General features: G+C 36.9%; 1 protein-coding gene across 3 annotated transcripts in view; it reads left to right on the forward strand.

Annotated features, from left to right (window-relative positions):
• The window catches only part of PRKCA (protein kinase C alpha), a 539,987-nt gene that overhangs the window by 352,780 nt on the left and 168,838 nt on the right, over positions 1-18,369 (forward strand). For 2 of the 3 annotated variants that reach the window (XM_069076600.1, XM_069076602.1), the window contains one exon: positions 555-683. The exons of the other annotated variant lie outside the window; for it this stretch is intronic. In XM_069076600.1, the coding sequence (XP_068932701.1) occupies positions 555-683 (129 nt within the window). The remainder of the gene's footprint in view (positions 1-554; positions 684-18,369) is intronic. 3 annotated transcript variants of the gene reach the window in all.

An 18,369-nucleotide genomic window follows, 5' to 3' on the forward strand; every position in this document is an offset into this window, starting at 1 on the left:
TAAGTTTGAACTAGATTGTGGAGGCCGTAAAATGCCAAATTAAGAATTTTCATTGATGGAATTAAGGTGAGATTCCTTAGCAGTGAAGAGTCTCCTTTCAAATAATTTGAATATCGTTTACATAAAGTCATCTATATTATTAATCTACCCGTACTCTTTATTCTGCTACCCAAGTTAGTTTTGTAGTGTCCAAATGGGAATTAAGATTATTTAGCAAGATAATACCAGAGGAGTTTAGGTCATAAATCTGATATATTGTCTCCCATGAGTTCCAATTATTAACTCTTCCCAGGATCCTTAGCAGTAATATATATATTTTTTGTGAACTCCAAAAACATATTGGACACATATTATAGGACAGTTACTATGTAGATGATTCCGGGAGTTATAAAATATTCCTGCTAAGAGTCTGTTATGTGAACAAAGACTTTACAGCAAGTTTTCAAGTTGGAAGAAAACTAATTTGTCACTTCTGTTCAGAGGTGAGAACACAGTGAATATGGTAATGTTGCTCCTCATGTATAGTTTCTTTGCATATTTTCTTTACTTTACAGCCTGTGATATGAATGTTCACAAACAATGTGTAATAAATGTTCCAAGCCTCTGTGGAATGGACCATACAGAAAAAAGAGGGCGAATTTATCTGAAAGCAGAAGTCACAGCTGAAAAGCTACATGTCATGGGTAAGACATAGTTGTATAGCAGAATTGCCCATAACTGAATGGGGTACTTCCTTGTGATCAGCTCATTTGTCTTCCTTCCAGTTTTGTTTATGAATTAGTATGTTTTCCAAAAGTGATTCTGGATATATTCTATTCATTAATTTGATATTTCAAAGAGACAGTGACAGTTAATAAATATTTGTGTAATTGAATTGAATTGAATTCACTCAAATCAAGAAAGTTCTCCCCATGCCTGGAATGCACTCACTCCTCATCTCTACCTCTGGGATAGCTTCCTTTAGGGCTCATCTCAGTTGCCACTGTCTACCTAACACCTTTCCAGATGCTATAATTTGTTAATGTCCTGTCTCCTCCTCTAAAATTACTTTACATTTACTTTATACATATTTTGTAATTATTTCCTTGCTTGTTTCCCCCAGTAGACTGTAGTTAGTTCCTTGAGAGTAGGGACTGAGTTTATTTTTTTGTCTTTGTATTCTCATGTCTCATAGTAGGTTCCTAACAGATGCTTGCTGATTTTAATTGAAAAACGAGAAACTGTGTGAGTCAATTGCTAAAGTGCCTCCAGAGAAAACTTTTCTGAGAAAAACCTTAACTTCTGAAGGCTATGAATTCAAAATTTCAATTGAGTAAACTGACTTGAGGACATTCACAAATGTGTGTGTATACATATCCATGTATATGTGTGTGTATATACATGTATATGTTCTCTAACAAATGTTATTTTATTATCTTATGGGATATCACAGAGAATCTCAAACAAATGGATTGTGTAGTATTAAGGACAGAGAACTAAATCAGAAGAGACCTAGATTCTAATCCTAGCTTTCCCTTTAACTAGTTTAGATACCAGAAGGAAAGTCACTCACCAGCTCTTAGCTTTCTCTGCTAAAAAAAAAATGAGAGACTTGAACCAAAGGAACAAGAAGATTCCTTTCAGGTCTGAAATCCTAAGGGTCTGTGATATGCTAATAATAACAATAATTATAACAACAACATCAACAAAGCAGACCTGTGATTTCATTGGCATAAGCAGCTCCTGATAGGAACCTGCAACATTGCCTAAGAGTTGTTTGGGGCACCAGGAGACTAAGAGCTTTGACTGTGATCACCCAGTCAGCATGTGTTAGAGGTAGCACTTAAACTCAGGATTTCCTGACTACAATTCCACCACTGTCTTTAATACTATACTGCCTTTACATAGATTTCTTTTATGTTTTGTACAACTTTATTGTTCTCAATAGTTGTCTTATTTGAGCTTCTGACTGTTCCCAAGGAGTATTTGAGTTTGTGGAGAGCTAAAGACTCTGCTTCCATGAAATGAAATATACTCTATGCTCTAAGTACATGTCTGCTGAACTGTATATTTGGGTTAATAGCTTCTTTAATATTTGAACATCTCAAAAGATCTGCAAGTGCACTGATATGTGTGTGTTTCCTTCGCTCTCTCTGCCCTCTCTCCATCTGAGTAGATTGCTTTAGGAGCTACTGGGACTTAAAACCTTCACCCTCTGACAGCCAGCCTTCTGATAATTGACCTATCTGCACTTGCTTAGGTCTGATCTCAGACCACCCTAAGCCCATCCTTAAAGCCTCTCTACCTGCATGGATCTCTTTAACTTGTTCTCTGCTAGCAGAGCCTTCAAAAATACAGGGTCACCTTCACAATCATTATGAAGCATTAAAGGGGATATTCAGTCAACATTGGTTCCCTGGCTTTGTAACCTCACTTTTGACTTGAGTATAGGAGGCAATTGGGTACATCTTCATAGTGAAAACTTCCTGGGACAGAAACAATTCCCTTAACTCTTTTTTTTTGTTTTTCAAGGGCAGTTGGGATTAAGTGACTTGCCCAAGGTCACATGGCTAGTTAAGTGTTAAGTGTCTGACACTGGATTTGAACTCAGGTCCTCCTGACTCCAGGGCCAGTGTTCTATTCACTGTACCACCCAGCTGCCCCAATTCTTTTTTTTTTTTTGCTTTTTGGAGGGGGGTCCCTTAACTTTTGAAAGTGATTCTTCATGTGCTCACCAAGAGAGCTAGAAGAGTTAACAAAAGTTTTAATTACAGAGTTTCAGATGAGGTAGCTCATGTCCAGCCTATGTCTTGGCATAGAGACCCTGAATCTGACTTCCTGACCCTTGTACTGGTTTCCCATCCTACTTCTCTCAGTCACAACTTAACTGATGTTCTTAGACTCTAGTTTGTACTTTAGCAACTTAGATCTTTTCAAATGCAACTTGTGGAATATTCACACCATTGGAGACATTCTTATCTCTTCGGGGAGCAAAGGTTTAAATAAAACTAAATAATTGATCTGACTTGTTCAAGTGGGCAGCATCCACAGCAACCTAAATAAAAGTTGTCTAGGCTCCAAGTGTAATTTTTTAATTAAGTGACTTACCCAAGTCACACAGTCAAGTGTGTCAAGTGTCTGAGTTCAAATTTGAGCTCAGGTCTTCCACATTCCAGGGCCAGTGCTCTATTCACCAAACCACCTAACTGCCCCTAACACTACTTTTTTCTGGACTAACTTCTATCAAGCTGAGAACTAGCAATACTTGGGCAACCTCATCTGTAACTTTGGATTTTCTGTGCTCTAAGGGAATCATCAAGCTCACCTTCTTTTGGAATAAGCTATAATTGATACTATAGTGGACAGTCCTTGAGACCCAGTTCACCAGAGCTACTGGGGCTTTCTCTCAGGTTACTGCTCTCTGAAAAAGGTCTACTGTTTTCTCATGGGAACTACTTTCCTTATACCTTCCCTCACACTGGCCCAGGCCACGATCCTCAGTGTGCTCTTGCCATGATTCCTCTTTTAAAGGACTATCTTCTCAGATGTAGCCCTTGTAGAGATGAGTGCAAACTTTGTGGGATTGAGCCCCCAATGATTGGGAGTGAAGTGGGATGCAAGACAGACAGTGCAAAGGTCAAACAAATTGTGGGTACAATTGTGCTAGGAAACAGGGTAGTCCAAAACCACTCTGGAGCCTACTCCTATCATAGCACAACTATACCCACAGTTGGCTTGACCTTTGCACTGTCACTGTCTGACATCTCACTTCACTCCTCCCAATTTTTGTCCCAGGTGGAAATGTTCCCAGGTGTAGCTGTGATTGCTCCTTTTCCTCAAAACTTTCTTTTTGTGACCTCCACATTAGCTGAGAGAACCAGGGGTCTCCCTGACCTTGTAGAGAAATAAATTACCTTGTAGAGAAAAGCATGAGTTAAATTGTTGTGAGTGTTGTTGGGGGCAAAGTCAAGATGGCAGAGTAGTAACAGGATCTCCATAGGGCTCTGGCTCTCACCACCTCCAATCCATGTAAAAGGGGACTCTGAACAAACTTCGGAGCTACAGAACCCACAAAATGACACAGAGAAGCTAACCTCCCACTGAGGAGAGCCCGGCAGGCTGAGGACAGCCCAGCAGGCCGAGGACAGCCCAGCAGGCCTGCAGGAATCCACACTGAGGTTTTAGCCCCAGGGTGGGCCTGACCAGCCACCTGCTGAAGGGACTCCAGATCACCAGCAGCTGTGGCCGTTTCCAGATTTATCAACACATAGATGCTAAGGACAAGATGAGAGGTCAGTGAAGTGTGGACTTTGGGACCCAGTAGTTGGGAGTGCCTCGGCTCCTCAGGGGCAAAAACTTCTGAGATGTGGTGCAGCCACCACCACATGGCAGCTTCAGGTCCTGGCCTGAAGAATGTAGGGGGACCAAGCGACCAGTCTGAGGGGTAATCGCTCTTGCTTTAACCTGCTTGGACCTGGATTGCAGTCTAGTCTGGAGGTCCTGGGGTATGTTTGCTTGCCAGAGTGTGTGGAGGCTTCAGAGACAGCACCCAACTAATACCTCTGGCAGCTGAGAAAACCCCAGAATTTGGTATGAATTTCCCCTGTCTGGTAGCAGAGTCCTACTGTGGCAAAAAGCCCAAAAGTCAAGTAATTGAGTGGCAACATGACCAGGCAAAGGAAGCAAAGTAAACAGAAGAATCCAGTATTAGACTCCTATTTTGGGGACAAAAAGGATCAAAGCCTGAGGAGGAAGACAGAGAAGTCAGAACTCCTGCACCAAAAGCTTCAAAAGAAAATACGAGCTGCTTACAGGCCATAGAGGACCTTAAGAAGCAGATAAGAGAAGTGGAGGAAAAATTGGGAAGAGAAATGAGAACAATGCAAGAAAATTATGAAATGAGAGTCAACAGCCTGACTGAGGAAAATAACACCTTAAAAAACAGACTAACTCAAATGGCAAAAGATGCTCAAAAAGGCAATGAGGAGAAGAATGCCTTAAAAAGTTGAATTTGCCAGATGGAAAAAGAATCTCAAAAGCTCACTGAGGAGAATCATTGCTTCAGAATTAGATGAAAATTAGATGAAAAAATGGAAGCTAGTGACTTTATGAGAAATCAAGATGCTATTAAACAGATCCAAACAAATGAAAAAAGAGAAGGCAATGTGAAATACCTCATTGGAAAAACCACTGACCTGGAAAATAGATCCAGGAGAGATAATTTAAAAATTACAGATTACTTAGGGGCGGCCAGGTGGCTCAGCGAGTAAGAGCACAGGCTCCAGTGTCGGGATGACCTGGATCAAAATACAGGATCAGATACTCAGCACCACACCCAGAAATAACTGGCCATGTAACCTTGAGCAAGTTACTTAACCCCTATTGCTTTTAAAAAAAAAATTACGGATTACCTGAAAGCCATGATCAAAGAAAGAACCTAGAAATCATCTTCCAAGAAATTTTCAAGGAAAACTGCCCTGATGTTTTAGAACCAGAGGACAAAATAGAGGTTGAAAGAATCCACTGGTCACCTCCTGAAAAAGATCCCCAAAAGAAAACTCCTAGAAATATTATAGCCAGGTTCTGAAATTCCCAGATCAAGGAGAGAATATTACAAGCAGCCAGGAAGAAACAATTTGAATATTGTGGAAACACAATCAGGGTAACTCAGGATCTGGCAGCTTCTACACTGAGGGATCAAAGGGATTGGAATATGATATTCTGGAGGGCAAAGGAGCTGGGATTACAACCAAAAATCACCTACCCAGCAAAACCAATAATCATGTTTTTGGGAAAATATGGTCATTCAGTGGAAAAGAGGACTTTCAAGCATTTTTTTAATGAAAAAACCAGAGTTGAATAGAAAATTTGACATTCAGATACAAGAAGCAAGAGAAGCATGAGAAGGTAAACAGGGAAAAGAAATCATAAAGAACATATCAAAGTTGAACTATCATCATTCCTGCATGGATAAACAATGATTGTAACTGATGAAACTTTTCTCGGTATGAAAATAGTTTAAGGGAATATACATATATATATATATATATATATTTATGTGTGTGTGTGTGTATGTGTGTGTGTGCGTGTGTGTGTGTATATGTCTATATTGGAGGGTATATGGGCATATGAATACATATATAGAGGGCATAGGACCAATTTAATAGGAAGGGATGATACTTAAAAGGTGAAATTAAGAGGTGAGAGAGGAATATAATGAGAGGAGATGGGGAGAGACAGAATGGGGTAAGCTATCTCATATAGAAGAGGCAAGGGAAAATGGTTACAATGGAGAGGAAGAATAGGAAGGTAAAAGGGAATGGGTCATCCTTATTCTCACTGAATTTGGTTCGGGGAGGGAATGAAATACACACTAAATAGGATTAATCACCCTACAGGAGAGTAGGGGGAAGGGTATGAGATGGGGGATGATGGAAGGGAGGGCAGGCGGGGGGGGGGAAGTTGGAAGCACCCACTTTTGAAAAGGGACAGGATCAAAGTGGAGAATAGAACAAGAGGGAGGTGGGATAGGAGGGAGGGAAGTATGGTCAGTCTTTTACAATAAATCTACTATGTTAACGTTTTGCATTAGCTATACATGTACAACCTATACTGAACTGCTTATCTTCCCAGTAAGGGTAGGTGACAAGGGAAGAAGGGGAATGAATCTGGAATTCAAAGTTTTGAAATCAAATGTTCAATACACACACACACACACTATTATAATTATTTTTTATTTATTTGTTTGTTTCCTTTTAGTTTACAGGATTCAATTCCACAATTCCTTGAGTTTCACATTTTGTCCCCTTCCCCCCCCCCCCCCCCCATGGTGGCTTATAGTCAAGTATAGGATCTGTAAATACATTCACATTATACAATAGTCAGGTTATAAGGACGGATTGTACCAGCTGGAATGAAAAATGGTAAAGAGGACATAAAACCAAATAAGAGAAGGAAAAAGATCAGGTATTTTGCTTCCACCTGGATATAAACTCAGGTCTTTCTAGTTCTTTCTCTGGATGCACATATTTCTCTCCATCATGAGTCTTTTGGAATTGACTTATATCCCTGCATTGCTGACAAGAGTCCAGTCTATCAAAGTTGGTCATCACACATACCTTGTGTCTGTAATTGTGTACAAATTTCTCCTGGTTCTACTCTTCTCACTCAGCATCAGTTTGTATAAGCCTTTCCAGGTAAATATGAAGACCGTCTGCTCCTCGTTTCTTATAGCACAATAGTATTCCATAACATGCATATACCACAACTTGTTCAGCCATTCCCCAATTGATGGGCACCCCCTTAATTTCCAATTCTTTGCCACCACAAAAAGAGCTGCTATAAACATTTTTGTACATATGGGACTTCCTCCCACTTCTATGATCTCTTTGGGATATAACTCTAGAAATGGTATTGTTGGGTCAAAGGAAATGAAAGTATTTATAGCCCTTTGGGCATAATTCCAGATTGCTCTCCAGAAAGGCTGGATCAGTTCACAACTCCACCAGCAATGCATTAGTGTTCCAATTTGCCCACATCCTCTCCAGCATTTGTCATTTTCCTGTTTTGTCATCTTAACCAATCTGACTGGTGAGATGTGGTACCTCAGAGTTGTTTTGAGTTGCATTTCCTTAATCAATAGTGAATTAGAGCATTTCTTCATGTGCTTATAGATAGCTTTAAATTCTTTCTCTGAAAATTGCCTGTTTATATCCTTTGACCATTTATCAATTGGGGAATGACTTGTATTCTTATAGATTTGACTCAATTCTCTGTATATTTTAGAAATGAGTCCTTTGTCAGAGATATAGGTTGTAACGATTCTTTCCCAATTTCCCATCTCCCTCTTAATCTTGGTTACATTGGCTTTGTTTGTACAGAAGCTTTTCAATTTCATGTAGTCAAAATTATCCATTTTACATTTTATAATGTTCTCTAATTCTTGTTTAGTCATAAAGTCTTTCCCTCTCCACAAGTCTGATAGGTAAATTATTCCTTGTTTTAGGAGACTGCTTACAGTATCAACCTTTATACCTAGATCATGCACCCATTTAGACTTGATTTTGGTATATGGTGTTAGATAATGGTGTATGCCCAGTTTCTGCCACACTATATTCCAGTTTTCCCAGCAGTTTTTGTCAAATAATGATTTCTTATCCACACACGCTAGTATTAATACTATTTTGCATGTAATTGGGAAATCAGATATACAGACATTAGGACATATAGCTCTACCATGCCGTACTGGAAAATTCAAAAGGGATATGGGAGAAGATATGGGAGAGAGCAGATTGGAGGAGGGGATATCCTGTGGGACTGCTATTTTGGGGTGGTGGGTAGGGGAAAAACAGGGAGAAATTTTGTAACAAAATCTGGCAGAAATGAATGATGTTCATCTCAGGAGTTAATAAAGCACACGAAAAATGAAAAAAAAATTAAAATATAAAGCAAAATCATCAAAATAAAAAAAAAATCAATTGTGAGTTTTCTGAGGCCTAGGGCCTGCCCAGACCTAGCAAAATATTTCTGAGTGCTCATGCTTTTATCCCTTTTTCTGCTCTCCAAATCCTGAAGTGCAAAACACTTCAGAATACATTATCTGCTACTTTATCAGAGTCCATTTGTTGTACCCTGGGATCAGCCCTGATTAAGGAAAGCAAATATAAATGGAAGAACAAATATAAATGGAAAAGTCCATAGTAATGGGACTAAGGTCCTGCATTAGTGAATGCCAGTTGGCTACACATTTTTTGTTAATTGTCTTGGCATCAAAAACTTTGGATTGTTGTTGGTGTGGTTGCAAATATCACAGGTGGATTGTCAGGATATAATTCCATGGCCATAGGATAAGAACGATGAGGTAAATGAAGTATTTAGTTCATCCCTGTTTGGTTATGTTTCTGAATGTGGGGTGAAGTGGGTGGGATAAGTGCACACATGGACTTTGTGCTCATTTACACTCATCATAAAAACAGCAGCCTTATGGTGCTATCTGAATTTTCTAATCTTGCCTATGTCTGCCAACGGCCCTGTCAGTTTCTCAGAACCATATGAAAGTGAACAGATGGATCAGGACTGAATGTATAACTGAGAGAAATTGTGAGGCATATTTCGAAGGTCAAAATCCATATTGAGTGTACTAATGTTATCTCTGGTGGATTCTAATTTATGGCCTGCAAGTCACCTTAAAGGGACATAGTTTTCATTCATTAGGTTATCCACACACTTTTAAAACGGGGAAGGAAGCTAGCATTATTTTAGGACAACCACTAGGGTTTGTGGTCAGAGGAGTATCTACCACAGTCCTCTCTCCCTGCCCCCAATCATGCACTGACCTAGCTTTTCCTAAGTCCCCACCCCATTCAGGTTGGGTTAGATTGTCTTTTAAAGACATTGAAACTGACCTAGAGACTTGATTGGTTTAGGAAAGTAAGACTTTTTGTTTTTTTTATCAATTATCAAAATTATTATTTAAATTATTAAATTTTATTATATAAAACACATTATATATTATATGATATAATATATTGCATGTAAATTAATGTAATAATATAAATTTACATTATAAAATTTAATTTTACATAATATTTATTTATATAATATATAATTTTATATATAATAAATATAATGTATTTATATGTAATAAAATTTAATAATTTAAATAATAATTTTGATAATTTATAAGAAAAATAAGAAGTCTTACTTTCCTAAACCAATCAAGTTTCTAGGTTAGTTTCAATGTCTTTAAAAGACAATATATAATATATTATATGTAAATATATAAAAATATTATATACAAATAATATTATTGAAATTATCAAAATTATTTTTAAAATATCAAAAATTTCAGGTGGTCTGAGAATGAAAGCCAACATAGGGAATCATCAACTGGGCTCCTCAAAATTTCGGACAGGAAGACATGTCCCAGGACAAAACTAGGAAACGTTCATCAGTTGTTACCTCAATAAATATTTTTGACCTGTTCTGAATGACCTTCTTCCACTCTCATTAAGTAAACTTCCTTTGGTTAACTGTTAGATTATGAGCATCTATGATTTTTTGGATATCAGACTGGTTTTATCCACACTTGACCACTTCCCTTCATATCCTACTCACATTAATTTTATTCCAAAGTTTTCAGTTTCATGAATTAATGTTATCCATTTTATTGTTGATAATCACTTCTATTCCTTTTTTGGGTTAAGAATTCATCCCTTGCTCATAGCCATGAAGTTATATGATTGGCATTTCTTTTGTGTGTGTATGTGTGTGTGTGTGTGAGTATTCAAGTCAAATATCTATTTGTAATTTTAATGTGAAATATGGTATAGAAGTTTGCCCAAGTCTAATTTTTCCAGACTACTTTTTTAGTTTTCTCATCTATTCTCATATAGGGAATTCTTTTCTAGGTAATTTATGTTAGAGGCTTTCTAAAATATTGGGTTATTGAGTTCAATTATTTTTTATTCTTTTTTGACCAGTCTCTTCTAATAATGTTTTTCTGTTGTTGTTTTATTTTCAATCAGTACCACACAATTTTGATGCTTACTTTTTTTTCTTTTTGGAGGGGGTAGGGCACAGTAGTTGGGGTTGAGTGACTTGCCCAAGGCCACACAGCTAGTTATGTGTTAAGTGCCTGAGGTCAAATTTGAATTCAGGTCCTCCTGACTCCAGGGTCGGTACTCTATTCACTGCACCACCTAGCCTCCCCTTGATGCTTAATATATAATATAATATATATCCTAATATAGTTTGATGTCTGTTCCCCCATTATTCTGAACTTTTTTTTTTCATTTTTTCCCTTGTTAGCAGTGGTGTCATCCTTAAATAGAAACAGGTGCCACTAAGTCATACATAAGGATCCCTGTGGGTAACATATTTAATCAGTTTTAAAATGTAATGTTATCTATGTTTTATTATATTTTTAAATTTATTCTAAAAACATTTCCCAATTGCATTTTAATCTGTTTAGGGCCATGTGTTTGGCATCTCTGGTCTATCTATGTCTTTTGTTCTTGCAGATGATTTTTTTTTATTATTTTGTCGAGCTCTGCAAAATGTCCCTTTGGTAGTTTGATTGGTATTGATTGAAGCTAAATCTGTAAGTTAACTTCGATAGTATTATCCTTTTTATTATGTTAACACTCACAACCATGAGTACTGAACATCCATCCAATTATTTAAGTTGTTCTTTATTTCTTTAAAGAGCATTTTATTATTTATCTTTATAAGTATTTTGGCAAATTAACTTCAAGATATTTTATGAATTTTGTAGTTATCTTGAATGTGATTTTCCTTCCTATTATTGCCTCTTAGTTTTGTTATTACTATGCAAAAATGCTGTTAATTTTTGCGGGTTTATTTTATATCCTGCAATTTGACTGAAACTATTCATTGTCTCAATTTCTTTTCTGATTCTCTATTTTCTAATTAAGCCTCCATGTCTTTGGCAAAAAGCAATGGTTTTATCTTCTCCTTGCCTGTCTTTATGTCTTTAATTTCTTTCTGGTATAAATGAAATTCCTAGCATTTCTACAACTATTTCAAATAATACTGGGGAATTGGGAATCCTTGTGACATTTCTTTATTTGTTGGGAAAACTTTTAGTGTTCATCCAATGTATATAATGCTAGCTTTTGGTTTTAGATAGATATTTTTATAATCTTTTAAAAAAAATCTTTCTAAGGGGCATCTAGGTGGTGCAGTGAGTAAAAGCACCAGCCCTGAAGTCAGGAGGACCTGAGTTCGGTTCCAGCCTCAGACACTTAACACCCACATTAAAAAAAAAAATACCGATGTAACCTTGGGCAAGTTACTTAACCCCAATTGCCCTCCAAAAGGCAAAAAAAAAAAATTTCTGTACTTCTACTTTTTTTTAGAGGGGAGGAAGGCAAGGCAATTGGGGTTAAGGGACTTGTCCAAGGTCATACAGCTCCTAAGTATGCCAAATGTCAGATCGTATTTGAACTCAGGTCCTCCTGACTCCAGGGCAGGTGGTCTATTCACTGAGCCACCTAGCTGCCTCCTTTATACTTTATTTTAACATAAATGAGTATTATATTTTGTCAGATGTTCTTTATCTATTGATATAAATATGACTTTATTGATATAAATGTGATTTTAGATGTTTTTTGTTTTCTTAATATGATTTATCATGTTAAATATTTTCTTAATGTTGAATAATCCTTACATTTCTAGTATAAATCCAATTTGATCATAGTGAATGACTTTTTGGATAAATTGCTATAATTTTCACCAGGATTTTTAAAAAATATATTAAATGGCTATTTATTAATATCAGTTGATAATTCTCTCTCTTTGCATTATTCTTCCCTAGTTTAGGTATTAAGATTATATTTGCCTTATACTTGTACTTATGAAAGTAGTTTGTCTTGTATTTATAAAAGTAGTTTAGTACACTGTTTTCTTTTTCAAGTTTTGAGAATAATTTATATAGGATTAAGTATTAATTGTTTTTTAAATTAAATTTTATGTTTATTTTTAGTTTACATCATTCATTTCCACAAGATTTTGTGTTATAAATTTTCTCCCTGTCTTTCCCATACCCACCACCCCAAAACAGCAATCCCACTGTATACACCCTCCACAAATCTGCTCTCTCCTATATCCTCCCCCATACCCCCTCCAACTTTCCAGTAGGGCAAGATGGGTCTCTTTACTCCAGTGCCTATATAGCTTATTTCCCAGTTGCATGTAAATATATATATATATATATATATATGTGTGTGTGTGTGTGTGTGTGTGTGTGTGTGTGTATTATATATAATATATTTTTTTTAAGCATTTGATTTTAAAACTTTGAATTAAAAAAAAAACCCATTGAATTCCAGTATCTTTTCCTTCTTCCCTCATCACCCACCCTTACTGGGAAGATAGGCAATTCAATAGGTTGTATACGGGTAGCTATGCAAAACATCTCCATAGTGAATATATTGTGAAAGACTGACTATATTTCCCTCCATCCTGTCCCACCCCCTACTTGTTCTATTCTGTACTTTGACCTTGTCCCTTTTCAAAAGTGTGTACTTCTAACTCCCTCCCCCCCTAACCTATCCTCCCCTCCATCATCCCCCCTCTCATCCCCTTTTCCCTACTCTGCTGTAGGGTGAGATATTCTATTTAGTATGTATTTCATTCCCTTCCTAAGCCAAATTCAATGAGAGTAAGGTTGACCCATTCCCTTTTGCCTTCCCGTTCTTCCCCTCCATTGTAACAGTTTTCCCTTACCTCTTCTCTATGAGATAATTTACCCCATTCTGTCTCTCCCCATTTCCTCTCATTATATTCCTCTCTCACCTCTCAATTTCACCTATTAAGTATCATCCCTTCCTATTCCTTTTGGGGTTAAGGGACTTGTCCAAGGTCACACAGCTCATAAATGTGCCAAGTGTCAGATCAGATTTGAACTCAGGTCCTCCTGACTTGAGAACTGGTGCTCTATTTACTGCGCCACCTAGCTGCCTCCCTTATGCTTTATAATCTATTTTAACATAAATGAGTATTGTATTTTGTCCTGTGCCTTCTGTCTATGTATACCTGTACACATATATACACACACTCACATATGTGTTGATATACCCATATACCCTCCTATATAGATATATATACTATGTATACATATATATGTATATATATATATATATACATTTATGTTCCCTTAAACTATTCTCATACTGAGAAAAGATTCATAAGTTACAATTATTGTATTTCCATGTAAGAATATAAACAGTTCAACTTTGATAAGTTCCTTATGATTTCTTTTCCCTGATTAGCTTCTCATGCCTCTCTTGCTTCTTGTATCTGAATATCAAATTTTCTATTCAAGTCTGGTTTTTTTCATCAAGAATGCTTGAAAGTTCTCTATTCCAATGAATTACCACATTTTCCCCTGGAACATGATACTCAGTTTTGCTGGGTTGGTGATTCTTATTTTTAATCCCAGCTCCTTTGACCTCCAGAATATCATATTCTAAGCCCTTTGATCCCTCAGTGTAGATGCTACCAGATCCTGAGTTATCCTGATTTTGTTTCCACAATATTAAAATTGTTTCTTCTTGGCTGCTTGTAATATTTTCTCCTTGATCTGGGAGCTCTGAAACCTGGCTATAATATTCCTAGGAATTTTCTTTTTGGGATCTTTTTGAAGAGGCGATTGGTAGATTCTTTCAACCTCTATTTTGCCCTCTGGTTCTAAAACATCAGGGCAATTTTCCTTGAGAACTTCTTGAAGGATGATTTCTAGGTTGACTTTTTTGATCTTGGCTTTCAGGTAATCCATAATTTTTAAATTCTCTCTCCTGGATCTATTTTCTAAGTCAGCAGTTTTTCCAATGAGATATTTCACGTGCCTTCTCTTTTTTCATTTGTTTCGATCTGTTTAATAGTATTTTGATTTCTCATAAAGTCACTAGCTTCAATTTGCTCCAATCTAATTCTGAAGGAATTATTCTCTTCAGTGAGCTTTTGAGGTTCTTTTTCCATCAGCAGATTTGGCTTTTTAAGGCATCCTTCTCATTGGCTTTTTGAGCCTCTTTTGTCATTTGAGTTAGTTTGTTTTTTAAGGTATTTTTTTTTTTCATTCGTGTTGTTCACTTGCTTTTCATGATTTTTTTGCATCATTCTCATTTTTCTTCCCAATTTTTCCCCCACTTCTCTTATTTGATTTTCAGAATCCTTCTTAAGCTCCTCTATGGCCTGTAACTAGTTCATATTTTTCTTAGAAGCTTTTGGTACAGGAGTTCTGACTTTGTTATTGATCCTTTTTTTCCCCAAAAAAGGAATCTAGAGTCGGGTTGCTGTGTTTGCTTTGCTTCCTTTGCTTGCTCCTGTTGCCACTCAGTTACTTGACTTTTTGCCACAGTAGAACTCTGCTACCAAAGAGGAGAGCTTTGTCTCAAATTTCTAGGGTTTTCATAGCTGCCAGAGCTATTAGTTGGCTGCCCTCTCTAAAGCCTCCACTGGCTCTGGCACCTGGTCACATTCCCTAGGACCTCCACCCTAGACAGCAATCCAGATCCAAGCAGGTTAAAGTAAGAATGATTACCTCTTAGGATGTTTGCTTGGTCCCCCTTACAATCTACAGGCCAGGAGCTCTGAAGCAGTCACACAGCGATGGCCACTGTGCCTCAGCCGCTTCTCCCTCCAATGGCAGAGGCCAGACTGCACTCCCGGACTCCCTGTTCCCACAAAGCCCACACTGACCTCTCACTTTGTCTTTGGAATTTATGGGTTGATAAGTCTGGAAACTACCATAGATGTTGGTGATCCATTCTTCCAAAGTCCTTCCAGCTAGGGCAATTAGGGCACCCTGGGGCTAAAACCACAGGCTCACAGGGTCTGAGGGCTGCTTCCAGTGTGCTGTGATGAACCCTTCCTGTCCACCTGCCAGGCTGTCTTCAGTGAGAGATTTGTTTCTCTCTGTCATTTTGTGGGTTCTGTAGCCGTAAAGTTTATTTAGAGTCATATTTTATAGGTATTTGAGGTGGTTATGGGGAAAGCGCAGGGAGTTTTCCTGCTTCTGTGCTACCATCTTGGCTCTGGCCCTCCCCACACCACCCTCCAGTATCAATTATTCTTTAAAAGTTTGATAGAATTCTCTTATAAATCCATATGAGATTTTTTTTTAATTTTGTGGTGCCTTTACAGTTAATTCAGTTTCCTTTTTTTCTTAAATTAGATTACGTGGATGAGTAATCTGCAGCTAGCTGGTTTTTGCTTCATTTATTCACTACCTGCTTTATGGGTGTTTGTGAGGAATTCACTCTATTAACCATTAAGTTCTATGTAAGTTTGAGCCATTGTTACCATTAGTATAATTACCTAGTCCCAAGCTTGTCCTTCTGGTTTGGCTCCTTCCCCATGTTATGCATATTCTAAGGATTGTTTGTAGGGCAAGTAATTGGAACTTTATGTTGAGTTCAACAATTGAGTAAGCACTGTTTAAAGTCAGAAGACTTTAGTCTAACTGACTTATTTGCTCCCTTGTTATAGCCAAGTAGCTTTACCTCTTTATGTGTGAGGATCCCCATCTCTATAATAATAATAATGATAAGAAAAAAATTATCAACTATTATAATATAATTATTATGCAGTTATTTTAGTTGTGTCCAACTCTTCATCACCCCATTTGGGGTTTTCTTGGCAAAGATACTGGAGCAGTTTGCCATTTCCTTCTCCAACTCATTTTACAGATGAAGGGAACTGAGGCAAACAGGTTTAAATGACTTGCCAATGGTCACACAGCTAGTAAGTGTCTCAGGCCAGATTTGAACTCAAGAAAATGAGTCTTCCTGACTCTAAGCCCAGCACTCTATCCACTTCACCACCTAGCTGCCCCTAACAATAATAGTAGCTAACATTTATATGATACTTACTATATGCCAGGCACTGGGTTAAGTGCTTTATAATTATTATCTCATTTGATCTTCACAACAACCTTGGGAGATAGGTGTTATTTTTATCCTCGTTTTGTATAGGATACAGAGGCAGACAGACAAGTGAAAGTGAAGATGATAGATTATATAAGTGCTAACATCTCTTGAACACCTGCTATATGTAAGAAACTGTGTTAATATTAAAGATAATTGATTCATATGAAAATATATTATTCCTCTCTTTATATTTTCTACAATTAAACAAGTTATATATAAAGATCTTAACAATAAGATAATAATAATAATCTTCACAGCTAACATTTGCGTAGTGCTTTAAAGTTAGAAAAAGACATTATATATGATTCTGTATATTATTATACCAGGTAAATTTTTTTCTTCTATATTTAAGTCAGTATAGATATACAGTGGTATTGTGGTCAGAGAACTGGCCTTGAAGTCATTAAAGTGTGGGTTCACATCCCTCTTATGACACATACTGGATATGTGATTGACCACATCACTTAACCTCTCTTGGTACTTCAGACAATTCTCTAAGACTGTTAGAGAGTTTCCTCTACTGATAAAATTATAAATCCAGTCCCTCTCCCTATTCAGGGTAATAATTGCTGGATTTCATGGGGTGGGCATTCTATAAGAGTGCTATGTTTTTCCTGGCCCATGTAGTGGGAGGAGCTGGAAGAGAAGAAAAGCAGGTAAACCACAAATAGTCATTTGCTCAGCCTAGGCTAAACAGGAGATAAAATCTGAAAAATAAAATGTGGTCTCCACTGCACTGAGCAAACCATAGCTGGAGCAGAAATGAACAAATGAATTAAGTAAGAAGAGTACAATCTTCTGATGTCAGAGTTTTTAAGTTCTTCACTTTTTGCCAATGGTTCCATCTTTTAATTGGATTGAACTCTAGACTATACATCTCCCTGTCTCCTCCGTAAGTCTGAGCAGTTACATTTTACTTGTGGTTTGGATAATTATTGGTTGGGCATATGATCAGATAGAGTATAACTATTTGACTTCCACATGAAACTATTTAAACCTACAAATGACAATGATTGTCATAAGAAAAATAGAGAAACTCAAGTTTCTGGCTGGAATTTTGGATGCCTTTGAGAGTACTCGCTCAATCCCAATTCACTTTCCAAGAGCTGTTTGTGTAATATCAGTTCATCAGGTCACTTCCTTGATTGTTTGGAGTATTATATAAGGAACTTTACAATGGAAGGCCTTTTTTACGATATAATAATCATCATTATACCCTGTAAAGGTCAAAGACCGAAAGGTCCTATATATCAATATGCATAATAAAAGAAAATATTTGAACAGCAGTTTTATGGTTACAAAGAACTAAAAAATAAAGTAGATGTCTATCAGTTAGACAACAAAGCAACTGAACAAATCATGGTATATAAATGTAATGGAATATTGCTGTACCGTAAACAACAACAAATGTAAAAAATTAAGAGAAGAATTAAGAAACTTTTATCAATGATGCAGTGAAGTTAGCAGATCCAAGGGTAAAACAATAGTATATACAATAACAATGGGAATGGATGAACAAAAATTTTTAAATGTTATATAATTATAATGACTAAGTTGGACCCTAGAGAAGAGTGGAGAAAATTAAACTCTCTCCCTTCGTTGCAGAATTTGGAGACTGTGGGTGTGGAATATGGGATGTTCTGTCAGACATGGTTTGTGGGTTTGTTAGTTTTACTAAGCTCTTTTTGATATTTTTTTTTACAAAGAGTGGCTCAGTAGGTATGGGGGAATTGATATATTTTGACATGAGTTGATAATAAAAAAGCATCAATTAAAAGCAAGATAATTTTTAAAAAGAATGTGATAACCAGTTGAAGCTGCCAAGAAGTACTGGACTTAGATACTCATTTATAAGGAAAGGAGCTATTTGGAGATAATTTGCTAAAATGGAATTTTGTCGCTATCATTAGTGCTGAGATCAGATACATATGATGTATCT

The sequence above is a fragment of the Petaurus breviceps genome, unplaced genomic scaffold (assembly GCF_028583685.1).
Source record: "Petaurus breviceps papuanus isolate PSGF00001 unplaced genomic scaffold, PetGlider_PUasm1.0 90925, whole genome shotgun sequence".
In the NCBI taxonomy this organism is placed as follows: Eukaryota; Metazoa; Chordata; class Mammalia; order Diprotodontia; family Petauridae; genus Petaurus; species Petaurus breviceps.